This window comes from Neofelis nebulosa, chromosome 1, assembly GCF_028018385.1.
Source record: "Neofelis nebulosa isolate mNeoNeb1 chromosome 1, mNeoNeb1.pri, whole genome shotgun sequence".
NCBI lineage: Eukaryota > Metazoa > Chordata > Mammalia > Carnivora > Felidae > Neofelis > Neofelis nebulosa.
Genome location: NC_080782.1, coordinates 49,452,583 through 49,475,266, shown reverse-complemented (window position 1 = coordinate 49,475,266; position 22,684 = coordinate 49,452,583). Strand labels below are relative to the sequence as shown.

Below are 22,684 nucleotides of genomic sequence, written 5' to 3'. Positions count from 1 at the left end.
GATCATTAAATCCTCATGTCTCTCTCTCTTTTTTTAAACATTTATTTATTTTGAAAGAGAGAGAGAGAGAGGGCTAGCGAGCGCACAAGCGGGGGAGGGGCAGAGAGAGAGAGGGAGAGAGAGAATCCTAAGCAGGCTTTGCACTGTTAGCACAGAGCCCAACATAGGGCTGGGTCTCACGAACTGTGAGGTCATGACCTGAGCCAAAATCAAGATTCAGACACTTAACCAACTGAGGCATGCAGGCACCCCACATCCTCATGTCTCTTGCTTCTTTCCACATTTCTTCCCGTTGGCCACCACAACACTCTGAGGTCCTTACGGGTGGGGGTGTGGTCTCTAGTTCTGTATCTTCTCCCCAGTGCCTAGGACGTAATGGTTTCTCAATAACTATTGATAAACGAATGCATATTTGTTATCTCATATTTGTCTTAGATGAATACATAAATGTATTTATCCACATGACTTAACCTCCAAGCATGAGAATACCATTACATCCATTCACCCAACAAATATTGGTGGAGTGCCTGGTACTGTTCTAGGCTTTGCAGATAAGACATTGAACGAGTTAGACTAGATCTCTGCCCTCATGGAATTTATGTTCTAGTTGATAGAGACAGATAAAAACAAACAAATCAGAAAATTTCAGATGGTGATAAAACAAAATAGGGTAATAGGCTAGAGAGTGACTGGGAGTGGGGAAGGGTCTACTTGAGGAAGGGTGGGTGGTTAGGGAAAACCTTTTTGAGAGAGAGACATGTGAAGAGAAGATGGAATGAAGTGAGGGAGCCAGCCATACAGATATGAAGTAAGAGCATTCCAGTGCAAAGGCCCTGGGGCAGAAGGTAAGCTGGAGCCTAGTGATGCCATGCTGGGAATCACAGTATACACTGAGGCCCTAATGGTAGGGAGGGACCAGATCATGTAGGGGTTCATAGGCATGGTATGAAGTCTGGATATTATCTTAAGTGCTATGAGGAACTATGGGAGTATTCTAAGCAGATGGTTGGTTACAATAGCTCCACTGCCAAGTTTTCCTATCTTTCTTGTTTTCTTTTCTTCCAAAAAATTCCGTGGCTCCTAGGTATGTCTTCTTACTAGAAAAGCTGACCATTGCATGAACCGTTAGCTTTCTATTTTATTAAATTTAGGTGGGTAAAATTGACCTTGGGTGCCACCTTAGGGGAGAGAGGAAGAGGAAGAAGGTTCTGGATCCTCTACAACAAGAGCAATGTTGCTGCTTTATTACTTTCACATAATGAGCTTCCACTTCAGATTTCCTTGGGGGACAGGAATGTTCCGTCCCCCTCTCTGCATACTCCCCTCCCCCCCCCCCCCCCCATCCACAACTGCAGTGTCAGGGGTTCTCTAGGGCAAGGGGAACCTCCTGCTGGCATGCTTCCTGTGTGTTTTCTACCTCCTCATGCAATCTGTTAATGAAGGTGAGGAAAGACAGAAGGATGTGGTTTCCTAATAGAGGTGGGAAAGCATTTGCCTGCAAAGTCCCAGAGGATGAGCTACATGGCCATTTGCATAATGAGGCGGCTACATACCTCACAACACCTTTCACAAGGCATTTGTCTGGCATTCCTTAGCTGAGGCCATTGCGACGGATAAAAACGTCCAGTGTCGAGCACACAAAGGCTTGTGTCAGGGAGCCAAACCAGCCTCCACTGTGGGCGCCCATGCTAACGGTCGATCTCCTCCTTATCTAATCTCTATCTTGAAGGATCCACACTCGGCCTTCCACTCTGTCCAGGAACCCCCCAGCCCCTGGCTTGTGAAGCGCCTTGAGAGTAGTAGGTTTCTTACCCACTCAGCCTGTGCTCCTTCTGCTCCAGCCACAGCAGCGTTTGTTATTTGAATGCACCATCTGTGCACTCATCACTGAATTTTTGCCTTCTCTCTGAAACGTTCCCTGACCCTCTCTTGCCCATACTCCCTTTGCTTAGTCAACTGCCACTCTTCTTTCAGATCTCAATTCAACCATCATTCCCTCAGGGGAGACTTTCTTGACCCCCCTCAATACCTCCCCGCCTCGGGCAGGTTCCCTTGTTATGTGCCCTCAAAGAATCACATCCTTTTCCTTTCAACATCTGAGCGCAACCTGTTTTAGAATTTATACTTGCCTGATTATATGTCTGGTTAATGTCTACCTTCCCCCACTGGGATGTCATCTTCATGAAGGTAGGCACAATGTCCATTTTTAACTGTATTTTATTCCCAATAGGGAGCACAGTGAGTGTCCGATAGATAATAAATGCTCAGTAAGTATGTGCAATAAAAGTTGAATGTCTGTGGCATAAAAGGGAATTGAGACTTAGGACAGAATCTCTCCTGTTTTGGGTTTTCTTATATGGGCCTGGATGCTTCCCCTTATTACTAAGGAAAGTATTTTCTCTTCAATTTTACTGATTACTCTGTATGAATTACATGACACATTTTTAAGAAGTACTCCATGTGATGAGATTTTCAGGTGTTCTTAATTTTCTATCCCTTTCTTTCTCCCTGTTTTTTTTCCCAACTTGTATGCACTTCCTGAATTTTCTATATTGTACATATATCATTTTAAAAAACTGATCTGAAACAAAACTCTGAAAGTAATTTTTTTAACTTTAAAATAAAGAGCTTTGGGGGATTTGAGCTGGAATTAGAGGGAAGGAAACAAAATCCTAGCATGCCACCTGGCCTAGCAAGGAAAAACGTCTGTGCAGATTTAACAATGTAACTAGTATATGATTTTGTTTTGTTTAGGCTACACTTAAGGACAAGTTGCAGAAGGAAATACAAGTGTTACAAAAATACAGCTTTGATCATATAAAAGCAAAAGTAGCTGACATGGGGTAGGAGGCAGAAGTGTTAGAAGTGCAAGTTGGGGGGTGTTAATTTCCTAATCTTTCACAGAAAGGAGTCAAGATATTAAATAATGTTACAAAGAGAAGCAATGGTGGTGTGAGTATATTATCTCTGATTACAAGGGAAGCAACAGAAGCAACAAGTGACATAATCAAATATTAAAGAAGAGAGAGGAGAGATGTAAATGAGCTAAAATCTCATCTTTCCAACTAGGGAGTCAGTAGGTATTGTCTAAAGGTGCCAATTAAGAAATAGAAGCTATCCTCATATAATTAAGCCTTATGGAGAGAACAGTGAGAACAACTAGAAATAGAAATGATTAAAACAAGTTGCCTTGGGGACTGGGGTACAGGTGGGGCGAGGTGCAGCAGAGCCAAGAATGATGTTTTTCATCATAAGCTCATCTGTATTATTTGATTCATCATGTGCAATTAAGAATAATTTAAATGGAACAAAATGAAGAGGTTGGGTTAAATGGTCTCTAAGGGTTTCTCCCTAGAACTGAGAATCTATGCCAACATAATGGCTTTGTTCTTCAGGGAAGGAGAGTCAGTGAGCATTTACTGAACACTATGTGCCAGGTGCTCTGTACCCGTCATCCGCTTTGCACTTCAGGATATCCTATGAGGTGGCTCTTTCTTTTTTTTTTTTTTAATTTTTTTTTTAACGTTTATTTATTTTTGAGACAGAGAGAGACAAAGCATGAACAGGGGAGGGTCAGAGAGAGGGAGATACAGAATCTGAAACAGGCTCCAGGCTCTGAGCTGTCAGCACAGAGCCCGACGCGGGGCTTGAACTCACGGACCGCGAGATCATGACCTGAGCCGAAGTCGGCTGCTTAACCGACTGAGCCACCCAGGCGCCCCGAGGTGGCTCTTTCGATCTCCATCCTACATGCCAGGACGTTGAGATTCTCAGGGAGGTGACATTTCCTAGCTAGGTCCACACGACAATAAAGAAGCAGTAGGGTTGACAGGGTTAAGACCCAGGGCCAATTCACTTTCACACCATTGTTTCTCCATGGTAGTGCAGGTGGCCAAAGCCTGAGGAAGTGTGGAACGTTCTCCCCCTCATGATGCATATACAGGATGGAAAAAAAAAAAAAAAAGTAAAATGATCAAACATAGAAACAGGAGAAGATTACTTAAAATCTCACCACGTGAGCAACATTTTAGCCTCACTCATATCTGATAGGATCACATCATTTGTTGCTTTATTTACTGGGTTTTTAGTCATAGCTACGGACATTCTTTAAACTGAAAGAATTGTGACATATACAGGCAGCTTGAAAAATGAAGAGTCAAGAGCCAGCTTCCGGCTGAAGAAACAGGAAATTATTGAAACTTCTCTTCCTCCAACCCCAGAGGTAACCTCTATCCTGGATTTGTGTAAATAATTTCTTTGCAGGCCACTAGTTTTTAAAGATCTGCTGGTTTGATACTAAGGTAAAAAACTGGACCGACCACTCATTTGGTCAATTTACACCTATAAATTCCTTCTTTCCCCACCCTCCCAAACCTCCCTCATCCTTATCCATCCCTCAGAGCCCCATTCAAGCTTCACCTCCTAGGAGTCTTCCAAAACCCTCCAGTCTATAGGTGTTTTCTTTTTAAAAACTTATCAGAGTTCTTCTTCATTCAGGACCCCCACCAAGCTGTCTGTGGGTTGAGCTGTCTAATCTAGCCCCAGTCCAGGGCCCTCAAGTCTGTGGTCCTGATGGAGAATCCGAGCAGTGTTTCATATCCCATGCAAATACTGACTGAGAGAGTCTTCTTGGAAGGACCAGTTATACTGAAGACCCACGTTTGATCAGACATGAGAGGCCAACAAGAAGCATATACAGAACATGGGCATACTATTGTCTAGAGATCAAGCAAGATCTGGACACTTTCATTCTGACTCAGATATAGCCTGAGCAGAAAAGAAGTCATTCATTCAGTCATTCGACAAATAATAGGCATTGATTATACACAAGTTTCACTGCAAGGTGCTGGAGACACAACATTAAATGAGGCAGACCTGATGCATGGCGTTTCTCAAAATGATGAGGAAAATAAGTAAATGGAAAATTGTGGGAAGTGCTGCAGTGGGGGTGTGCATGGGGCTATGGTAATACATTAAGAGGGGCAACCAACCCAGACTTTCGGGGAAGATGACAGGGAAGGCTTTCCACAAAAATGAATGCTAAGCTGAGACCTGAACGGGGGTAAGTACTGGACAGGTGAGGGAGAACATCTCCTGCAAAGGCCCAAGACCAAGAGGGACCACAGCTGGTAAGGGGCTGTCAGCTAAATTAGACTGAAGCTTTCAGTGCTGGGGAAGGATCTTGTAAGCCTCGCTCAGGCATCTTAATGCCACCTTGATGGTTTCCATCAGGGAAATCTGCAGTTTCACTTTGTGGCTGCAAGAGAGAGAAGAGATTGGGGCAGTGGGGGACAAAGAGGTGTTGGGATTAAGACAGATTAGGGCCTGGAGATGGAGAGGAGGGAGCAGACATCGGACACCTGGTGACAGATTGGGATACAGGTACAGACAGGGAAATGACACCCACCACCTGTTCACAGGGTCCAAGGACACAGTGGGTTTGTGGGCGGCAGGGAAGCTGAGATCAGATCTGGGTAAGGTGGATTATCTGATGTCTGTAGATGTCCAAGAGAAGATGTCTAACAGGCAACTAGAGGTAAGCTATGGGGCCCCAGAATCTGGGGAGTGGATCCAAACTTAGGAATCATCAGCATGAGGATAAAAATGGACTCCAGGAGAGGGAATGACATGAATGCAAGGGGAGGTAAGGGTGGGTGTTTCTCAAGGTGACCAGACCCTTCCACACACTTCAGTTCCTCTGACTCTATGGAAACAAAGAAAGAGAAGGTGCACAGTGGCACCTGAGATCAAGGAGACACTGATAAATTCTGGGTACTTCCTTGTCTACCAACAAACCACCTAACGGGGAAGACAGCTACTCTTCTACACTTGGTGCTGCCCCTTCCTTCTTTCCTTCCTCCCTTCTCTCCCTTCCTTCCTTTCCTTCACTGAACATCCACTGAGTGCTTGCTCTGTGATCTGACACACACCCCAAGGGCACAGGGTGAAGAGGGGTCTGGATGCTGCAGGAAACACGATGACAGGTAAGACTGGAAAAACTAGATTTAAACGAAGTTTACGATGTAGTGGGGGAAGACAGTCCAGGACACCTGTGCTCGGGAAAATAAAACAAAAGGCTCTGAAGACTGGGAGGAGGGAGAAACGACACAAAGTTCCTTCAGAGAACAGGCATTGGATAAGTTCTATCCCCCCAGGCTGGATAGAACTGGGAGGAACGAGACAAGACAGGAGACGGGAAACGGTGATGGCTTCGAGGTGGCTGGGGAGAATGCGCCAGTTTTTGAATTGGCAGGAAAAGTGCAACTGCAGACAGAGGGGAGACAAGATGAAGATCAGTGTGAAGAGAGCAGGAAACCATTTGCTGGGGCTTGAGAGGGAGGGGTGAGCTGACAGGGCTGCAGGCAGGCTGGAGCCAGGCTCTCAGTTGGGGGACCGAGGCTGAGTCAAAGCCTCTGGGAAGCTCCGGGAAGAGGAGAGAAGGGACTCATGGTAGCTGAGGGCCTGCTTATGAAGCTCCGGTGACTTTACATTCCTCACTTCACTCAACACAAAGACTGGGGACTGGGAATAGGTTTCCCCCACTATCTGAAGGCAGAGCGTTCCTAACGAAACCTTTCCTAAGGCCAAATGGCATAAAGCAAAGAAGCAATTACCATGAATTTATATGGAAAATGTTTTGAACATTCCCAGACCCCCAAAAACAACCTCTCTTTGGCTTCGTTGACACCTCAGGACGCATCTTTCTAAGGGGTGTGCCAAATAAGTTGAGATAAATCACAGATGAAGCACAGTCCAAAGCTCTGGCAGCTTGGTGCTGAGATGCTGAGTGTAGCTGCTGGGAAGGAGTCTGGCGGGGCCACTCATGATGGCTCTGGAGCCACTTGCTGCAAAACAAAGGGTGAATGCTATTTTTGCTTTTCACCTTTTTTCCTGAAAGCAAAATCCTCCTTGGATTTCTTGTGGTTAGTGAAAACAGGTACTGTTGTAAGGTCTTCTGGGAAAGCAAGGCAGAACGCAAACTTGGAAAAAGCAGGGGAGACTTACACTTAGCCCCAGTATTTTTGGGGTGTGGAAACTAAGGCTCAGAGGATTTTAATCACTTTCCTGGAGTCTCATAGCTATTAAGTACAGGGGCAAAACTTGAACCCAGGCTCTCTGATAGGCCCTTTCGAGGAGAACACCCGGGAGTCAAGCACTGGCCACATCCTGCCTTTGTTCCTCTGCAGAAAGATTCCTGCCTCATTCAAGGCTGTGTAACTCAGCAGTGGAGCAGAATGAAAGAACAGGGCATGGCTGGTTTAGGAAGGTGGCCCAGTGGCCAGGCCGAGGTCAGCAAGAGAATTCTGAGAGATCTCTGCTCTTTCGCTTATACTCTGTCTATACCCAGAGGAATATACAGCACCTTACAATTAAAGAGGCAGTGTCACTAAGTCTGGAGACCATTGCACAGTATAAGACCAGAAATGCATCAAAGGGAGAGGAAAAGGCCTCTAGCTTCTCAGGAGGGGCAAGTGCCTGTGGCAAGTCTCCAAATGGGAATGCCGGTTTTTAAACTGCAAGTGGCCTGTTAGAACCTACTAGGTGCCAAATCTCCTCACTGAGTTTCCCTTACTCATCATTAGGTCCCGTGGACCCTGCCCACCAGAACACATCTCCTTCCCAACCACTGGACTGCACACCCAAAGCCCTGGGTGTTGGGAGGGAGGGGCTGGCCTTGTAATGCGGCCAATGCAACAGCAAAGGCCCCAGGGAATGATGTTCATTGCAAATCACTGGAATGAGAAGTCAGCAAATTCATGGAAAAAATGGAATTAAGTCTGAGTTTTAATTGGAACATAGACCCACAGTCCTCCCTGAATCATGCTGCCTTGAAACAGAAACAGCTGACTGGTTAAGGATACCCAGTTAGTGTCCAATGCCTTGCCATACTGCCTTGCTATACGGACCATACATCTGACTAACAGGAAGTGGGCATTTCAGTTGCCTCCTCAATACCAAAGTAGGGCAGATTCCAGTGCCTAGAATGTCAGGACGAGTTGCCAGGGGTCTCCGACCACTTTGCTTTTATTGGGAGATAATGCCATCTTGTCAGGGTCTGTGTTTATTTTTTGGGAGGGGGTTAACGATTTCCAGCAGAGTTGACAAAAACCCAGGTCTGCTATAAATGGTTTCTGAAGACAGTATTTTGTCCAAGAGCATTCCATCCTAAGGGCTGCCAGGAGATTGACTGTTTACGAGGATCCTTTCCTAGCAGATACACTTTGTTGTTTAAAAATCGACGTATTATGGTCATAGTTCAAAAGAAAGGAATGAAACATCTTGAGGAAGGCTATCTTTTCATGATTTGAGTGTGGGCAACACATGTGCCAGCAGTGGCACTGGGGTCACCATTCATGACTGAGGCAGTGGCTGCTTTTGGAGGCAATTTCGACAACAGATTCACGCTCAGCAGGATCGATTATCAATGTGTGCCTTGGGTTAGAAGAGGGGCAAAGGCACTTAAGGTACATATTTGTTATCCTTGATCTCCAAAAACCACCACCACCAACATTTTAGTTACCTTATATTAAGTGTTAGCTGACCTGCTATTTGTCATTTTCTCCTGGAAGTTCACCCAATACTTAATTCAGGCAAGGGTTGTCCCGTGAACAATGATTAATTTGTCAGATTTTCCCCTTGGCTTTACCTGGATACAACTGACCTATAACACTGTGTTGGTTTAAGATGTACAGTGTGATGGCTGGACACACTGCCAATTTGACGACTGTGAAATGATTACCAGTTAATACATCTTTCACCTCATACAATTACCATTTTTTGTGGGGAGATCATTTAAGATCTACTCTTGGTAATTTTCAAGCGGACAACATAGCACTGTTAACTCTAGACACCAGGCTGTATGTTTCATCACAGGAGGTGGGTTTTTAAAACTGCTACTCTAGCCCCTTTCTTTTTGTTGTTTAAGTATTTATGCTCATTTTTGAAAAAAAAAAAAAAAAGAGAAAATGCAGATGCATTTTTTTTTAAAGGGAAGAAATTTATAATCCTACCACCCAGGGGTCATCACAGATACTCTTGTGGGGGTTTATCCTGCCTGGTTCTTCTATACATATAACATTCAAGTATATGCTTTTAAATGATGGGACATAAAATATCTACTCTTTTGTAATCTATTTTTAATCACTTAGCATACACTATCCACATCTTCCTATGTACAGAACAGAGTTTCTCTTTTAATGTTTGTCTTTGTCTTTGTTTTGGCCTGGAGGAATCTTTTGGTTTCCCTGCACCCTTTTCCGGGTGACCATCTTACTTCTCAAAATTATTTGATAAATGATTACCTACTAAAGTACTGACTCTATCTATCTCTAAACCCATCTCAGCAGGCTTTGTATTTTACTGGGGCTTAAATTTTTTTTTAACATTTATTTATTTTTGAGAGACAAAGAGAGACAGAGCACAGGCAGGAGACGGGCAGAGAGAGAGAGAGGGAGACACAGAATCCAGAGCAGTCTCCAGGCTCTGGAACTGTCAGCACAGAGGGGCTCAAACTCACAAACTGTGAGATTATGACCTGAGCCAAAGTTGGATGCTTAACCAACTGAGCCACCCAGGTGCCCCTGGGGCTTTTAAACATTAGGTAACATTTCAAATCAAGAAAAGTCCCTAATAGGAGAACTTCAGACACTGATGGGAAGAGATGCTTTTGTTTGGGTCGGGGGAAGTCCTCTTGGTGCCCCTTGACTATAACACAAAGGGGCTAAATGTCAACAAGCATTTGGGTAGAAGCCAAGGATGGTAGGATTCAGCTGTACTCTGACCTTCAAAGTCTGCTGTGTGGCTGGACTGTGCACCCAGGCAAAGAGTGTAATAAAAGATGAATGACGCTAGAGGGGTAGGCATGGCTGAATTTTCTGGGGCCTCGTGGGTCACAGCTGGGAGCTAGAACTTGAAGTACAATGAGAAGCCACCTGTCAGTTTTAAGCAGAGGAGTAGCATGATCTGATTTATAACTGTATGAAGGTCCTCTGCTGTTACGTAGAAAATCAGCTGTCATTTTACCCCCCAATGCTTTACCTACCAGTAAATTTCACCTTTAACAAGAATGGATAGGCAGTGACCCTCAAAGAAGCTGGGTTTGAGACATTTCTCTTAAATTGCACACAGGGGAAAGGCATTCTTGTTTTCTTTCCTGAAGACCCTGAAGCACGGGGAAAATCTCCCCACCATGGCCCACAGGAAGAGGGCAGTCGAAAGAAGCATTCTGGGAGTTCTCTCAGGGCCACTGACAAGTCCCGTGGGGTCTTTTTCTAGTTTGGACTGGACAGCTTTCCTGGCTTCATCTGCCTTTCCATGATTCTACACTGATATTTCCTGCTTAGAAATCAAATAGATGGACAGCATGAGAGTCGTGGCTGTGTTCAGCACTAGAAGATGCCTCTATAAATTAAAAAATGAGGTCAGAAGTGGCTCCTAAGCATATGTTACCAAAAATAAATCTCACCAACTAACAGAAAGAAGTAGCTGGAAAAAACAAAACCCTCATAACTTGTCTTCCTCCTTATACACTGTGACCTTGTCTGCTTAGTGACCCTTTTTCTTCTTAACTTTCTGGATTCCATAATGAAGTTTCCTTTTCCCCTCTTCAAACTTGTGTTATGAAAAATACTGAACATATAAAATATTTGAAAGAACAATGCACATCCTTATACTCCTGACGTAGAATCACAATGACCTTTTCTTTTACTATTTCTGTTGTGACTCTATATGTTTTACTGAATCACTGAAAACAAGTTGAAGTCATTGCATTACTCAGCCTTAAATACCTCAGCATGCAACTCCTAAAACCAAGATTATCCTCCTGTGTAACCTCAGTATTGTAAGCATCTACATTAAAAAACATTCTTGGGGGGCGCCTGGGTGGCTCAGTCGGTTAAGTGTCCGACTTCGGCTCAGGTCACGTTCTCACGGTCTGTGAGTTCGAGCCCCGCGTCGGGCTCTGGGTTGATGGCTCAGAGCCTGGAGCCTGCTTCCGATTCTGTGTCTCCCTCTCTCTCTGCCCCTCCCCCATTCATGCTCTGTCTTTGTTTCAAAAATAAATAAACGTTAAAAAAAAATTAAAAAAAAAACATTCTTGGGGCGCCTGGGTGGTTCAGTCGGTTAAGTGTCTGACTTTGGCTCAGGTCATGACCTCATAGCTCGTGGGTTCGAGTCCCGTGTCAGGCTCTGTGCTGAAAGCTCAAAGCCTGTAGCCTGCTTTGGATTTTGTGTCTCCCTCCCTCTCTGCCCCTTCTCTACTCAACTGTCTCTCAAAAATAAATACACATTGAAAAAAAATTTTTAAAGCACCCACACAAAAATAAAGGATACCATACAGATTCAGGATACATATTTAAAAAAACTAGGGTCATGTGATACACACACGTCAGATCCACATACAACAGCATTAGATGCTACCTTTAGGCTCCATCTCTGGATGAAAAACTACGTACCAGTTTTAGCTGATCTCCTGAAGGGAACCATCAAACCAATCTGAAAACAATATTTTCTTAACATTCGAAGTTCTGAGGCGACCAAAAGGCAGTAGCACTAACACTAGTATTTTATGTTTTTGTCTTTGTCAAGTGAGCGTGGAGAATAAGCTGGGAACTGGAGGCTGAGGACCCCCGGGAACCCCCACTCTGATGTTCTGGTGGGAGGGTGCCGGAGGGAGGGTGGTTACAGGGCCTAACCAGAGAGTGCAGCATTCTAAACATTTCCTTATATGGACACACGTAGCCCGTTAGTGAAGTGTTTCCTGCATACTGATGTTAAGCCCCAAAGATACAGGGCCTGTGGAGCAGGTTAGGCTTCCCACACCCAGCTTTGTGCAGAAAGTACGAGCAGCAGCCTTCCAGCCTCTCGTCTGGGATTCCAGTGAACAGTGGAAAGTTCAACTGTGACATATTCCAACTGCTCTTGTGCCGTGGGGCCCTCACTTCCAGGAGTTCTTTGTAAACCTGCCTAAATAAATCCGTAATCTTATCTGATTCTGCGTGTCTGGGTCTGCACGTGTGTGTGGTCCTTCCCCACCAATCTGAGCCTCACTTGAACAATGCTATATATCACCCTGTCTCACCTCAACTCTTTCCCCTGCCCCCTGAATTGTCAGGGGGAAAAATGATCATTATTCCGGACCAGAACCATGTCTGGTCAGCTGGGAAAGATCTACAGCCAAGAAACTAGCTTAAAAAGTAGTTTTCCCTTACCCTCAAGTGCACATCAACGTTTCCCAAGGCAGGCATTTCCTAAAAGGTGGGAATTGTAGAGGCAGGGAAGTGATATTTAACAATAGTGGGTCACGGAGGGAAACTTACTCTCCTCTTAGTTCCCTAGCAGTCTTTTTGACAACTTTGTAAGAAAGTCTCTCATTTAGATCCAGCATATCTCAAACCTGTCTAACATTTGCTAAACTCCATTTTTAACACGGCAGGCCCCGGGCTCAGATGTCTGGGCAGACAGCAGCTGGGATTACATTACTTTGTTGTATTTTGGTTGAATTTATTATTCTGGTTGCTTTTTTTTTTCTTTAAGTTTATTTATTTTGAAAGAGAGAGAGAGAGATTGAGAGAGCGAGCATGTGCATGAGCGGGTGAGGAGCAGAGAGAGAGGGAGAGAATCCCAAGCTGTTAGCACGGAGCCTGATGTGGGGCTTGAACTCGCAAACTGCAAGATCACTCTCTGAGCTGAAATCAAATGTCTGACGCTTAACCGATTCAGCCACCCAGGTGTCCCTCTGGTTGCTTTCCAATGATGGCAAGAGATAATGATTTTGTTTAATGGAAGTGATATACAGTTTCCTTTTAAAATAATTAAAACTTTTTTTTAATGTTTATTTATTTTTGAAGGAGAGAGAGACAGAGCATGAGTGGGGGAGGAGCAGAGAGAGAGGGAGACACAGAATCTGAAGCAGGCTCCAGGCTCTGAGCTTTCAGCATAGAGCCTGATGCGGGACTTGAACCCACAAACCATGAGATCCTGACCTGAGCCGAAGTCAGATGCTTAACCGGCTGCGCCACCCAGGTGCCCCACTTTAAAAATAAATTTAAGTTAAAAAGTAAGTTAATTAAAAATATTTTGTAAACAATACAACCAGTGGTCTGTAGATACAGCAAGAAATATGACAACACATCAGTGACTAGCCTCTGGAAGCACTAGTTAAGAAGACTCCTTCTAGATCAGGGGCTCTCCACCCTGGCAGCACACTGGAATCAGGGGTGGAGCTTTTGGCCTGGTATTTTAGCCAGGGCCACCTTGGGGCCGGGTGAAGTACCAGCATGGATGTTTCAGGAGTTTTCTGAGTGACTGCAATGAGCGGCTGCGGCTGGGACCACTACACTACCTCCCAGATGTCTGCAGGTGTCTGCCCTCCAGTAACACCCAGGAGAGCAAACTGCATTTTGACTCCCAAACCCTCAGCATCTAGGCCTTCCGTCCACTGGGGTCTCCTCTTGGGAGAGTCATCAGTGCAGAACTGAAAAGCCAAGGCTCTGGTTTCTGGGCAATTACTGGCCCAGGCTGATGATACAAGTGCCACATGTTTCCAGGACTGAGGTGGCTTTGGATTAAGGTGACTGGCAGCCTCTTGCTCAAATGGAATGGCATCATCTTGGAAGATTTTAGAGAATAAACAGGTATGTTTCTAATCCTCACCTAGAACTGAGCTGATATGTCCCTCCCCTCATCATATAGGACATAGGTGATAGGCCTGTATTGATGTGCTGAGGATACAAAAATGACCCTCAACCAGGAAATCTGTCCTGTCATCCCCTCCTCTCTGATTCCATTATTTTATACCCCTTTTCACTCTGTTGTTGTGGATCTCGGCTGGTGGTCTCCAAACCTTTTGGACCATAAGCTTCCATTTGTATAATTTTGAGCAAACATCTCCACTGACATGTATTTATGTGATTAACTCTGGAACACTGTGTTAATAAACAGGAGGGCTTAGTTCCTTTCTCATTTTTTGAGTAAGTAAATAGTTAAAAGCTATGCGATCATTCTGCCTACCCCCTGGAGGGCTAACACTCCTCCGCTGCAGACTGAGGGTATTGATTGTGAACAGTGTCATCAGGGAAGGGATTGTGTCCAATGATCTTGGAGTCCCACACACTGACCGCCTGGCCCGTGGGGGGCTCTCAGTCAGGTCTGCAGACTCCCTGACTCTCAGCAGTCAGAACACGTTTGCTCCGTACCTCATATATTGATGAGGGTAGCAGGTTTGGTTTCCAGGCTGGGATGTGTCTGAAAGGATGTAAAAATACTTAAAAACCAAAAAGCATGTAGAGGTATTACTGGGAGTCGAGGTGCCCTCTTTCCACAAAGCTTGACTCATTTTCAATCTGGAACACCACTGGGTTCTGGGTCTGGGTTGGAGGACATGCTGCTTGCAGAAAGGCCAAGGAGTGCTGCTCAGCGGTGCCTGGATGTAGGGACAGATCGTGACTCCTGAGTAGCCGGAGGGGTCGTTAGTCAGGGTGATGGCAAAAAGAACTCTGGATCAAGAACAGGTGGGGATATGGAGCCAAGGTCTAAGATGGACAGTGAAGGGCAGGCATTTGCTTTTTTACTTCTCATGTATCAGGATTGTGTACATCTGCTAAGTGTGTGAGGACCTCCTCTCCAGGGGGGGAAAAAAAGCAAAAAGTGTTTAGTGCACTAAATTTGTACAATAATTTAGAACGTAAAGTAAAAAGTGGAAGATCGCCTGCCCCCACCACACTCCATATGGATCACCACTCTTCTCAGCTTGGTGAGCATGACTTTTATAACTAAACAAAGTAAAAAAAAAAATGAAAAAATTTAATATTGATATGCTGGAACATACAAACATCTGCAAGGATGTCCTTCAGAACATGAACAGTGGCTCTCTTCGTGCAGCAATGTGGTTTTTGTTTTCTTCTTTCTGCTTCTCTGGGTTTTCTGGCAATGAATTTATTTAAGTTATGCAATAAGAAAAACAAAATGAAAGAGAAAGGACTATAAAGTGGAAGCAGGAGACAGAGGGATCAGACGTGGAGCTGGAACTAAAACCCAAACCAAAGCCAACAGCATCATCTGTGAGGCTTTGTAGAGCAGTCCTCTGTCCCTGAGCGTGCTAACTGTAAGGATCCTGGGTTCTCACCCCAGCTCCTGCACTAGTTTAACCCTGGGAAAGTCATCTCCCTCTTGGGGCCTTGGCTTCCTATCTGCAAAATGTGGGATTGCACTAGATCAGTGTTTCTCAATAGGGGGAGGTTTCGTCCTCTCAAGGAATATGAGGCAGTATCTGGAGACCTTTTTTGGTTGTCACAACTGGGAAGGGTGTTACTAGCATCTAGAGACAGGCTAGAGCCCAGAGGTGCCGCTCAACACCCTACAATGCATAGGACGGGCCCCTACAACAAAGGGTTATCTGGCCCCTACAACAAAGGGTAATCCCAGTGGTGCTGAGATTGTGAAACTCACTCTGCATGGCACCCGGTTCTATGAGTTTGGGCCCAAGGCCTCCTGTAAGAGGAGCAATGACTGCCCAGACTCTGACTGTGGTCCACTCTGACTATAAGGAGGAAAGAAGAAATAAACAGAGCTCAAGGCAGGGAATACTCTTAAGTCCCAGACGATGGGAGGTCCTGCCATAAAAGGCAGAGAGGCAGACAGACAGGCTGTCTTCTTCCCAGGAACCGGGCTTTCCCTCTTTCACATGAACAAACAGGGCCCTCTTCTGGTGTGTGTCAGCATAATGAACAATAGGCTGATGGCTCAAACACCATACAAAATTTGAGAAAAAACTTGGTGACTATGGAATATTTCCTTAATGACAATCTTCTGATTTCCCAGGGTAGGTGACACTAGTTGCTAGATACTAGGTAGGAGATACTAACAGAATTTCCTTTAAAAACATAACAGGACTGGGGTGCCTGGGTGGCTCAGTCAGGTGAGCGTCTGACTTCAGCTCAGGTCATGATCTCACGGTTTGTCAGTTCGAGCCCTGCACCAGGCTCTGTGCTGACAGCTCAGAGACTGTAGTCTGCTTTGGAGTCTGTGTCTCCCTCTCTCTCTGCCCCTCCCCTGCTCGCATTCTGTCTTTCTCTGTCTCCCAAAAATAAATAAACATTAAAAAAATGAAAAAAAAACCATAACAGGACTTATAAATAGGTGCCTAACGAATGCCGATTCATTTCAGGGTAGACTCAACAAATATTTAAGAGCCTGCCACCACTAGACCCTTTGTGGGCACTTGATCAATGACACATGTGGCATTGCCATTGCAGAGCAGGGAGAAGAAGGTCTTTTCAGTCACTGCTGCTGGGATAATCGGGAAGAAATGAAAATGGATTTCTACCTCCCACTAAACACACACATCAACTCCAAGTGAACAACAGACTTAATGGTCTCTTAAGCCTCAAAAGGCTAAAACTCTAAACTTTTAGAAGATAATACATCTTCATGACTGTAGAGTAGGAAAGATTTTTTAAGACAAGTCACAAAAGCACCAACCACATGGGGGAAGAAATGATAAATACACCAAGCCTTAAGAACTTCTGTTTACCAAAAGACAAGCCAAAGAAATGTATTTGCCATTTATGGATCCACAATATATCAATAATAAGTACACATAAATATGGAAAAGAGGGCTTAATTTAAAAACAGGCAAAAATATTGAACCACCTTTTGCAAAAGAGGCTGTCCAAATGGCTCTACCTTATGGAAAGAGGCCCAAGCATCAGTGGTCAGCAGGGAGATCAAAACCATAATGAGATACCATGATGGAACGGCTTTCATTGAAAAGACAACTCCAAATGTTCCTGAGGATGTCAAGAAATTAAAACTCTCCTACACTGCTGAATGAGTGAATAAACTCTCACAACCACTTTGTAAAACAGTTTGGCAGTAGCTCCTGAAACTAAACATTGATCTACACGTTGACCTAGCTACTCTACTACTAGTAAATTTACCTAATAAAAATAAGAACACAGATCCACCAACAGAAATGTGCAAGAACGTTCATGGTGTCTTCATTTGTTACAGCATCATGTTGTAAACAACCCAAATGCCCACCCACAGTAACATGGATGATTCACTTTGTCTATATGGTGAGAATTCTGCATATTCTGTATGTTACTCCATGTATGTTAGACCTTAATTAAAAACACCAAGCAAGCAACCTGCTCCACAGGTGTAGGGGTTTCTATACTAATATTGCACCCTGAATTTGGAGAAATATTTATAAGCACCTAACTTAAAGAGAAAAGGTATACCTTTAGACAAGTAATTAATCTTTTCAATTTATATCCTCTCTTCCTACACATTAATGATATATTAATAACCTGTTAAAAACAAAAACACAAGCCACAGAATGAAAGAAGGTATTTGCAGCATATATTTCAACATGGAACCCACAGCCAGAAACTGCAAATCTATCAGAAAAAGACAACACAAGATAAACAAGCAAAAGACTTCCTACTTTGTATTTTTCAATATTCTTCCAGTTTTTCTGTTATTATTAACCTACAACTATTAGGTACTATTTGTATTCTTTAAATTAATTTTTAGTTCAATAGTAATACTTGAAAATACTTTCCTTGCAAAACATTAGACATTCCAGATAAAATTAAAGTCCCTGTTGACCCCTAATCCTAGTTTACTCCCTGATAAATGGAGAAAATAGCTGAACTATCTGATATGCTTTTTTTCCCTAGATTTTTTTTTCAATGCAGTATATTTTGTGGGTTTTATTTTTTTGTTTATTTTAATTTTTTTTAAGCCAATGCAGGGCTTGAACTTACAACCCTGAAATCAAGACCTGAGCTGAGGTCAAGAGGCAGAAGCTTAACTGACTGACCCACCCAGGCACCACCCTCTTTTTTGCTTATTTTATATATATGGCATCATAATATGTGTCTTGTGCTGGGACTTGCTTTTTCTCACTCAGCATTGTGTCTTTCAACATTTTCTATGTGGGTACATACACCTTATTCTTTGTAACTCTTCAGAGTCCTCCAGGAGAAGGTCCTCTGTGGATGGCCATTAAGGGCCCTCCCTTCCAACTTCCCTCCCTTTCTTTTTTTGCTAATTATTCTTTAATTAGAACAACTGATATGTCATTTAAATATTTATTTTATTTCAGTTCTGTAAACACAAAGGCTCCAGAAAGCTCATGCCTCATTCTAATCTCAGAAAGTACTATGTTGGCCTGGGGATTCCCCCAGTTGTCTAAGTAGAAAGCGTAGCACAGAGCTTTGTGGGGGCCCTGATTCTTGCTCTGTTGGCCTCTGCCAAGACTGGAGTCGGTGCTGGAAACCTGTGCTTTCCTTCTTCCACCTCTGCTGCTGATGTGCCATGAGACCTCAGGAGACCAGCTCCCCTCTCTGGTTCCCCACTTCCTCCCTCATGAATAGAGGGGTGGGGACATATACTGTTAAGGTCTCTCTCAGCTCTGAAGGTCTTTTATCCTGAGTATCCTCTTGTCTTCAGTGATATATGCAAGTGACCACCTTGGCATGGCTGCCTGAGAAAAATTTTCCCTGTCCTTATAGTCCCATCAATAGTCTGCTTCTTAGGGGAAACTTAATTGGTGCTCTCGGGTCACAACTCCTCATGAAAGAAGGTGCTAACAGGAGACACGTAGGCCTGAGGCTTCAGGGGCCACCCCTCCCCCACCTCCACCCCTCCTGGTGCCCCTGGAGCCTCTCCTCATCTTTCTGAAGCCTTGAACAGAACTGTGTTTCCTACTCATCCCTGTGACTTCTGAAGGCTAAGTTGCCATGGCAACACAGGCCACTGAACCGTGTTCAAAACCTGTTACCATAAAGAGGAACACTTAGCTGTCTCAAGAGTCTATTTAAAGGGGAACAGAGAGGCAGTTACTCCTCATGGAGGGAGAGCAAAACCGTGTGCATTTCTGAGCCTCTCCGCGGGGAAGGGTCTGAGAGAACAGATAGGACACGTCCTCGTTGTAGAGGTGGGGACCTCAGACGTGGAGTGAACTGGCTCGCTCTGGGTCACACGGGACTGTTAGAGGCAGGGATCACTAGGGTTCTTATTCCGAGCTTTTCATCTCACTCTACCCCTGTTACGTCTCCTCCCTAGTGCCTTCCTTTCCCTCCCCTCTCCATGTGCTTCTGCCTCCAGGACAAACCCTCAGCTGGGCAGCTGCAAACAGCCGCAGCGTGTTTATGGCTGGTTCTTCTCCCAAGGCCCAAAGGGCCTTTCCCAAGAGTAAATCAGACCCTCTGCCTCCCTCTCCATTTCACAACACTCCAACGAATTCCTACCCAGGACTGCCACCTGTTCCTCCCTCCTCTGCTCCTATCTTGTCCCCTGTGCCCCTCTATTCCAGCTCATTCCAGGTTTTTTTCTTTCTTACAAATATCAAGCTCTACCCTCTCTGAAATCAGCATATCCCTCCCGACCACCATCACGCTCTATCCCGGTTTCCCTTTTATGCCCTCACAGCATGTACCACCCTCTGCCTTCACGATCTTTGGATGGTCATAATCTGCCTCTCTTAATGAAGGCTATTCACACACAACCTAGAACTGCAGTCAGCAATGAACGGGCTCTCCATACCCCTGTGCTGTATGAGTGCACAGAGGCTGAGAGATCTTCCCAGGCTGAGATGATGCATCCTCAGAGCGACACTCCTCTCCCTTTCCTTCCACTACTCCACTGCATCTGTGGCCCCGTGGCTGGAGGGCTGTGGACCCCACACACAGAGGAGCAGGTAGCACGGAGTGTTGGTGAGAATGGGAAGGAGGTAGGCAGCCTCTGTGACCAAGCCACAAGGGCCGGTGGGGACTGCCGAATGGTCAGGCAGCTAAAAGGTGCCCTGGGTCTGTGTGGTCCTGGGAAGTGGGAGTATGGGGAGGCGAGCCTGTGCTCATCCTGCTAACTACCACCAGTTATTTAGTTCTTACTGTGTGCACTTTGCACGTTTTGTCTCCTTTCAGCCTCTAAACTACCCTGAGGATTAGCGTGGCCGTCTCCCATCACACCAAAGGAAGAGAGCATTATGTGCTCTCCCCTCAGCCTGGACCACGATTCCTGGTTCTTCAGCAGGCCAATTCCTGATGCTTCTCCTGGTCACCCCCTGAGGGAAGTCCTCCCTTTCTCACCAAGACCACACCAGGTTCTGTTTTGTGTTCCCACAAAACCCTGCACTCCTCCCTCCGAGCATTGCTGTAATGTACGCACAGCATTTCTGTGTGAATACATGGCTCAGTGTGAGTCTCCCCGCCACTGTCCAGGACACAGGGCAGGGGCTGACGATGACTCCACCCCCCAGTGCAGTGCCCGGCCTGTGGCAGCCAAGCAGTTGTTATTTGTTTAATGAGTAGATGGAAAACTAAGCCTCGGATGAATTGCTGGGATCCTGTGGCTAGTGGGGCTGGGACAGGAACCCAGGTCTGTCTAACGCCAGAGCCTGTGTTCTTCCCAGGGTTCAAATGGTCGGAGCTGCCTGAGAGCAGAACAGATCTGTAGCACATACCCCACACGGGACAACACGAGTCTATGCTGCAGGGCTTGCTGAGCAGGATACCCTGGGGGGCCTCGAGTCTCTGGCTGGGCTGGGGGTCCCTTCCAGCCTGGAGACGCTCCAATTTCTTTGGGCTCAGGACTCACCAGAGCTTGCTCTATGAGCAGGCAGAACAGGATGGCATTGCCCACCTCCCTCAGGCTCTGGAACACATCTGTTTTGAGCTCTGCATACTCAATGATGTCCTTCAGCTGGTGGTGGAAGAACTCCAGGATCCCTGGGGAATGAAGGCAGACAGTTAGTGGGAAACTGACCCTGCTCAGGCAGGATGATGGGAAGGGCCAACAGAGCAACAGCCCAGACCTGAGTGGGATGGTGAAAAACCAAACCCCTACCTCTCTACATGTGGGCCAGGGGAGAGACTTCTTTCAGGGCTCAGTACTAAAGAAAACTCAGGAGGCTGGCTCAAATCTTTTTTGGAACAAAACAAACATATGCAAATACAGCATCCCTGAATCTCTCCCAGTCCCTCCAAAAAGTTGTATGAATTCTTAATAACAGGAATTAACACTATTTATAAGGGCTAGGTATTATGCTAAGCACTTTATCTACAACATCTCATTTAATACAACAATACCATGAAGGGCACTATTACTTTTATTTTTAGATTATGGTCAGAGAGGGTAAGTGGCAGGCCCATAGTCACACAGCTAGTAAGTGGGGCACCTATGATTGAAAACCAGAGCTTCCAAGGGCAAGCCCTTTTCTCTTTCTTTCTTTCTTTTCTTTCTTTCTTCTTTCTTTCTTTCTTTCTTTCTTTCTTTCTTTCTTTCTTTCCTTTCTTTCTTTCTTTCTTTTAGGTTTATTTATTTTTTGAGAGAGAGAGAGAGAGAGGAAATCTCAAGCTGACTCTACACTGTCAGAGCAGAGCCCAACGCGGGGCTCGAACTCAAGAACCACGAGATCATGACCTGAGCCGAAATCAAGAATCAGACGCTTAACTGACTGAGCCACCTAGGTGTCCCCAAGCCCTTTTCTACTCTGAATCACACACACTCAGCACCTGACAGCTTGGTTTTTAGGAAAAAACACCAGGTGCCAAACTCACAGTCTCCACCTTTCCCAATTCCCATTCCCCAGATTCAGTCCCTGTGCCATTCACTATTAGGGAAGGAAAGAATGATTTCTCTGCTCAGAGGCAGACTGGCAAAACTCCTGTTTCCTGACTCACCTTAGAAATGTCACTTGTATCACCACCTGCAGCACCTGCGTCCTCCAATGGGCAAATGGAGGAAGGGATCCTGGAGGTGCTGAGTTAGAAAAGACCTTTACAAGTAGGCTGTAAATGCTCTACAGCTGCTGTCCTCCCTAGCTCCCCAGCAGTCCTGTGGAGGCAGGCCCAATAGGCATCCTTTACCTTCACTGGGGAAGATGATGCTACCGCTCAGAGGGATTATAGATGCTTCAAGGCTATCTAGCTAATGGAGGAGGTAGGATGCTAACCCAGTGCTGGGCCAGCTTGTGGGCCTGTTAGAGAAGCAAACCTTTCCAGGTAGATGGTCAGGGCCCCTGACCACCACAGGGTGGGCCTGGATTACTCTCCTATCACTACCCCCTGCCCCTGGCTCCCCGTCACCAACCTGGGGAGCCATACTCGTGTCGGGGCAAGCGGCATATCTTAGGCATCACCTCGATCAGTGTCTTCACGTACTGGAGAATGGTTCCTTGGAGCTGACAAAAGAGGGCAAAATGAGTGAATAATCCATCACTGCTGTCTATGTGTAACTCTGGACTAAATGCTGGGCTCTGGGGGTGTACAGGGTTCTGTTGCGGCCTGTGGGTAAGTGCTATGGACTGAATGTGTCTCCCCAAAGTTCATATATTGAAACTCCATCCCCCAGTGTGATGGCGTGTGGTGTTGGGGCCTTTGGGAGGTAATGAAGTCTTGGGAGTGGAGCTTCATGATGGGATTAGTGCCCTTATAAGAAGAGACAAGAGACAGGTGAGCTTGTTCTCTGTCATGTAGGGACACAATGAGAAGGCAGGCATCTGAACACTAGGAGGAGGGTCCTTGCTAGAACCCGCCCATGCTGGCACCCTGACCTTGGACTTCCAGCCTCCAGAACTGTGAAAAATCAACATTTGTTGTTTAAGCCACCTGGTCTGTGTTATTTTGTTATAGCAGTTGGAGCTGCCTAGGCCAGTAAGGCACTGCTCCCTGAGAGG

The 22,684-nt window shown here is 45.4% G+C and overlaps 1 protein-coding gene across 6 annotated transcripts in view; it reads right to left on the bottom strand.

Annotated features, from left to right (window-relative positions):
- The window catches only part of CYFIP2 (cytoplasmic FMR1 interacting protein 2), a 129,567-nt gene that overhangs the window by 16,334 nt on the left and 90,549 nt on the right, over window positions 1–22,684 (bottom strand). For 5 of the 6 annotated variants that reach the window (XM_058721446.1, XM_058721460.1, XM_058721453.1 and 2 more), the window contains 2 exons: window positions 22,099–22,189; window positions 20,605–20,735 (listed from right to left, as the gene is read on the bottom strand). In XM_058721446.1, coding sequence (XP_058577429.1) covers window positions 20,605–20,735; window positions 22,099–22,189 — 222 coding nt within the window. Of the gene's footprint in view, window positions 1–4,040; window positions 6,846–20,604; window positions 20,736–22,098; window positions 22,190–22,684 lie in introns of those variants that run through there. The other variant, XM_058721472.1, reaches the window with a different exon arrangement.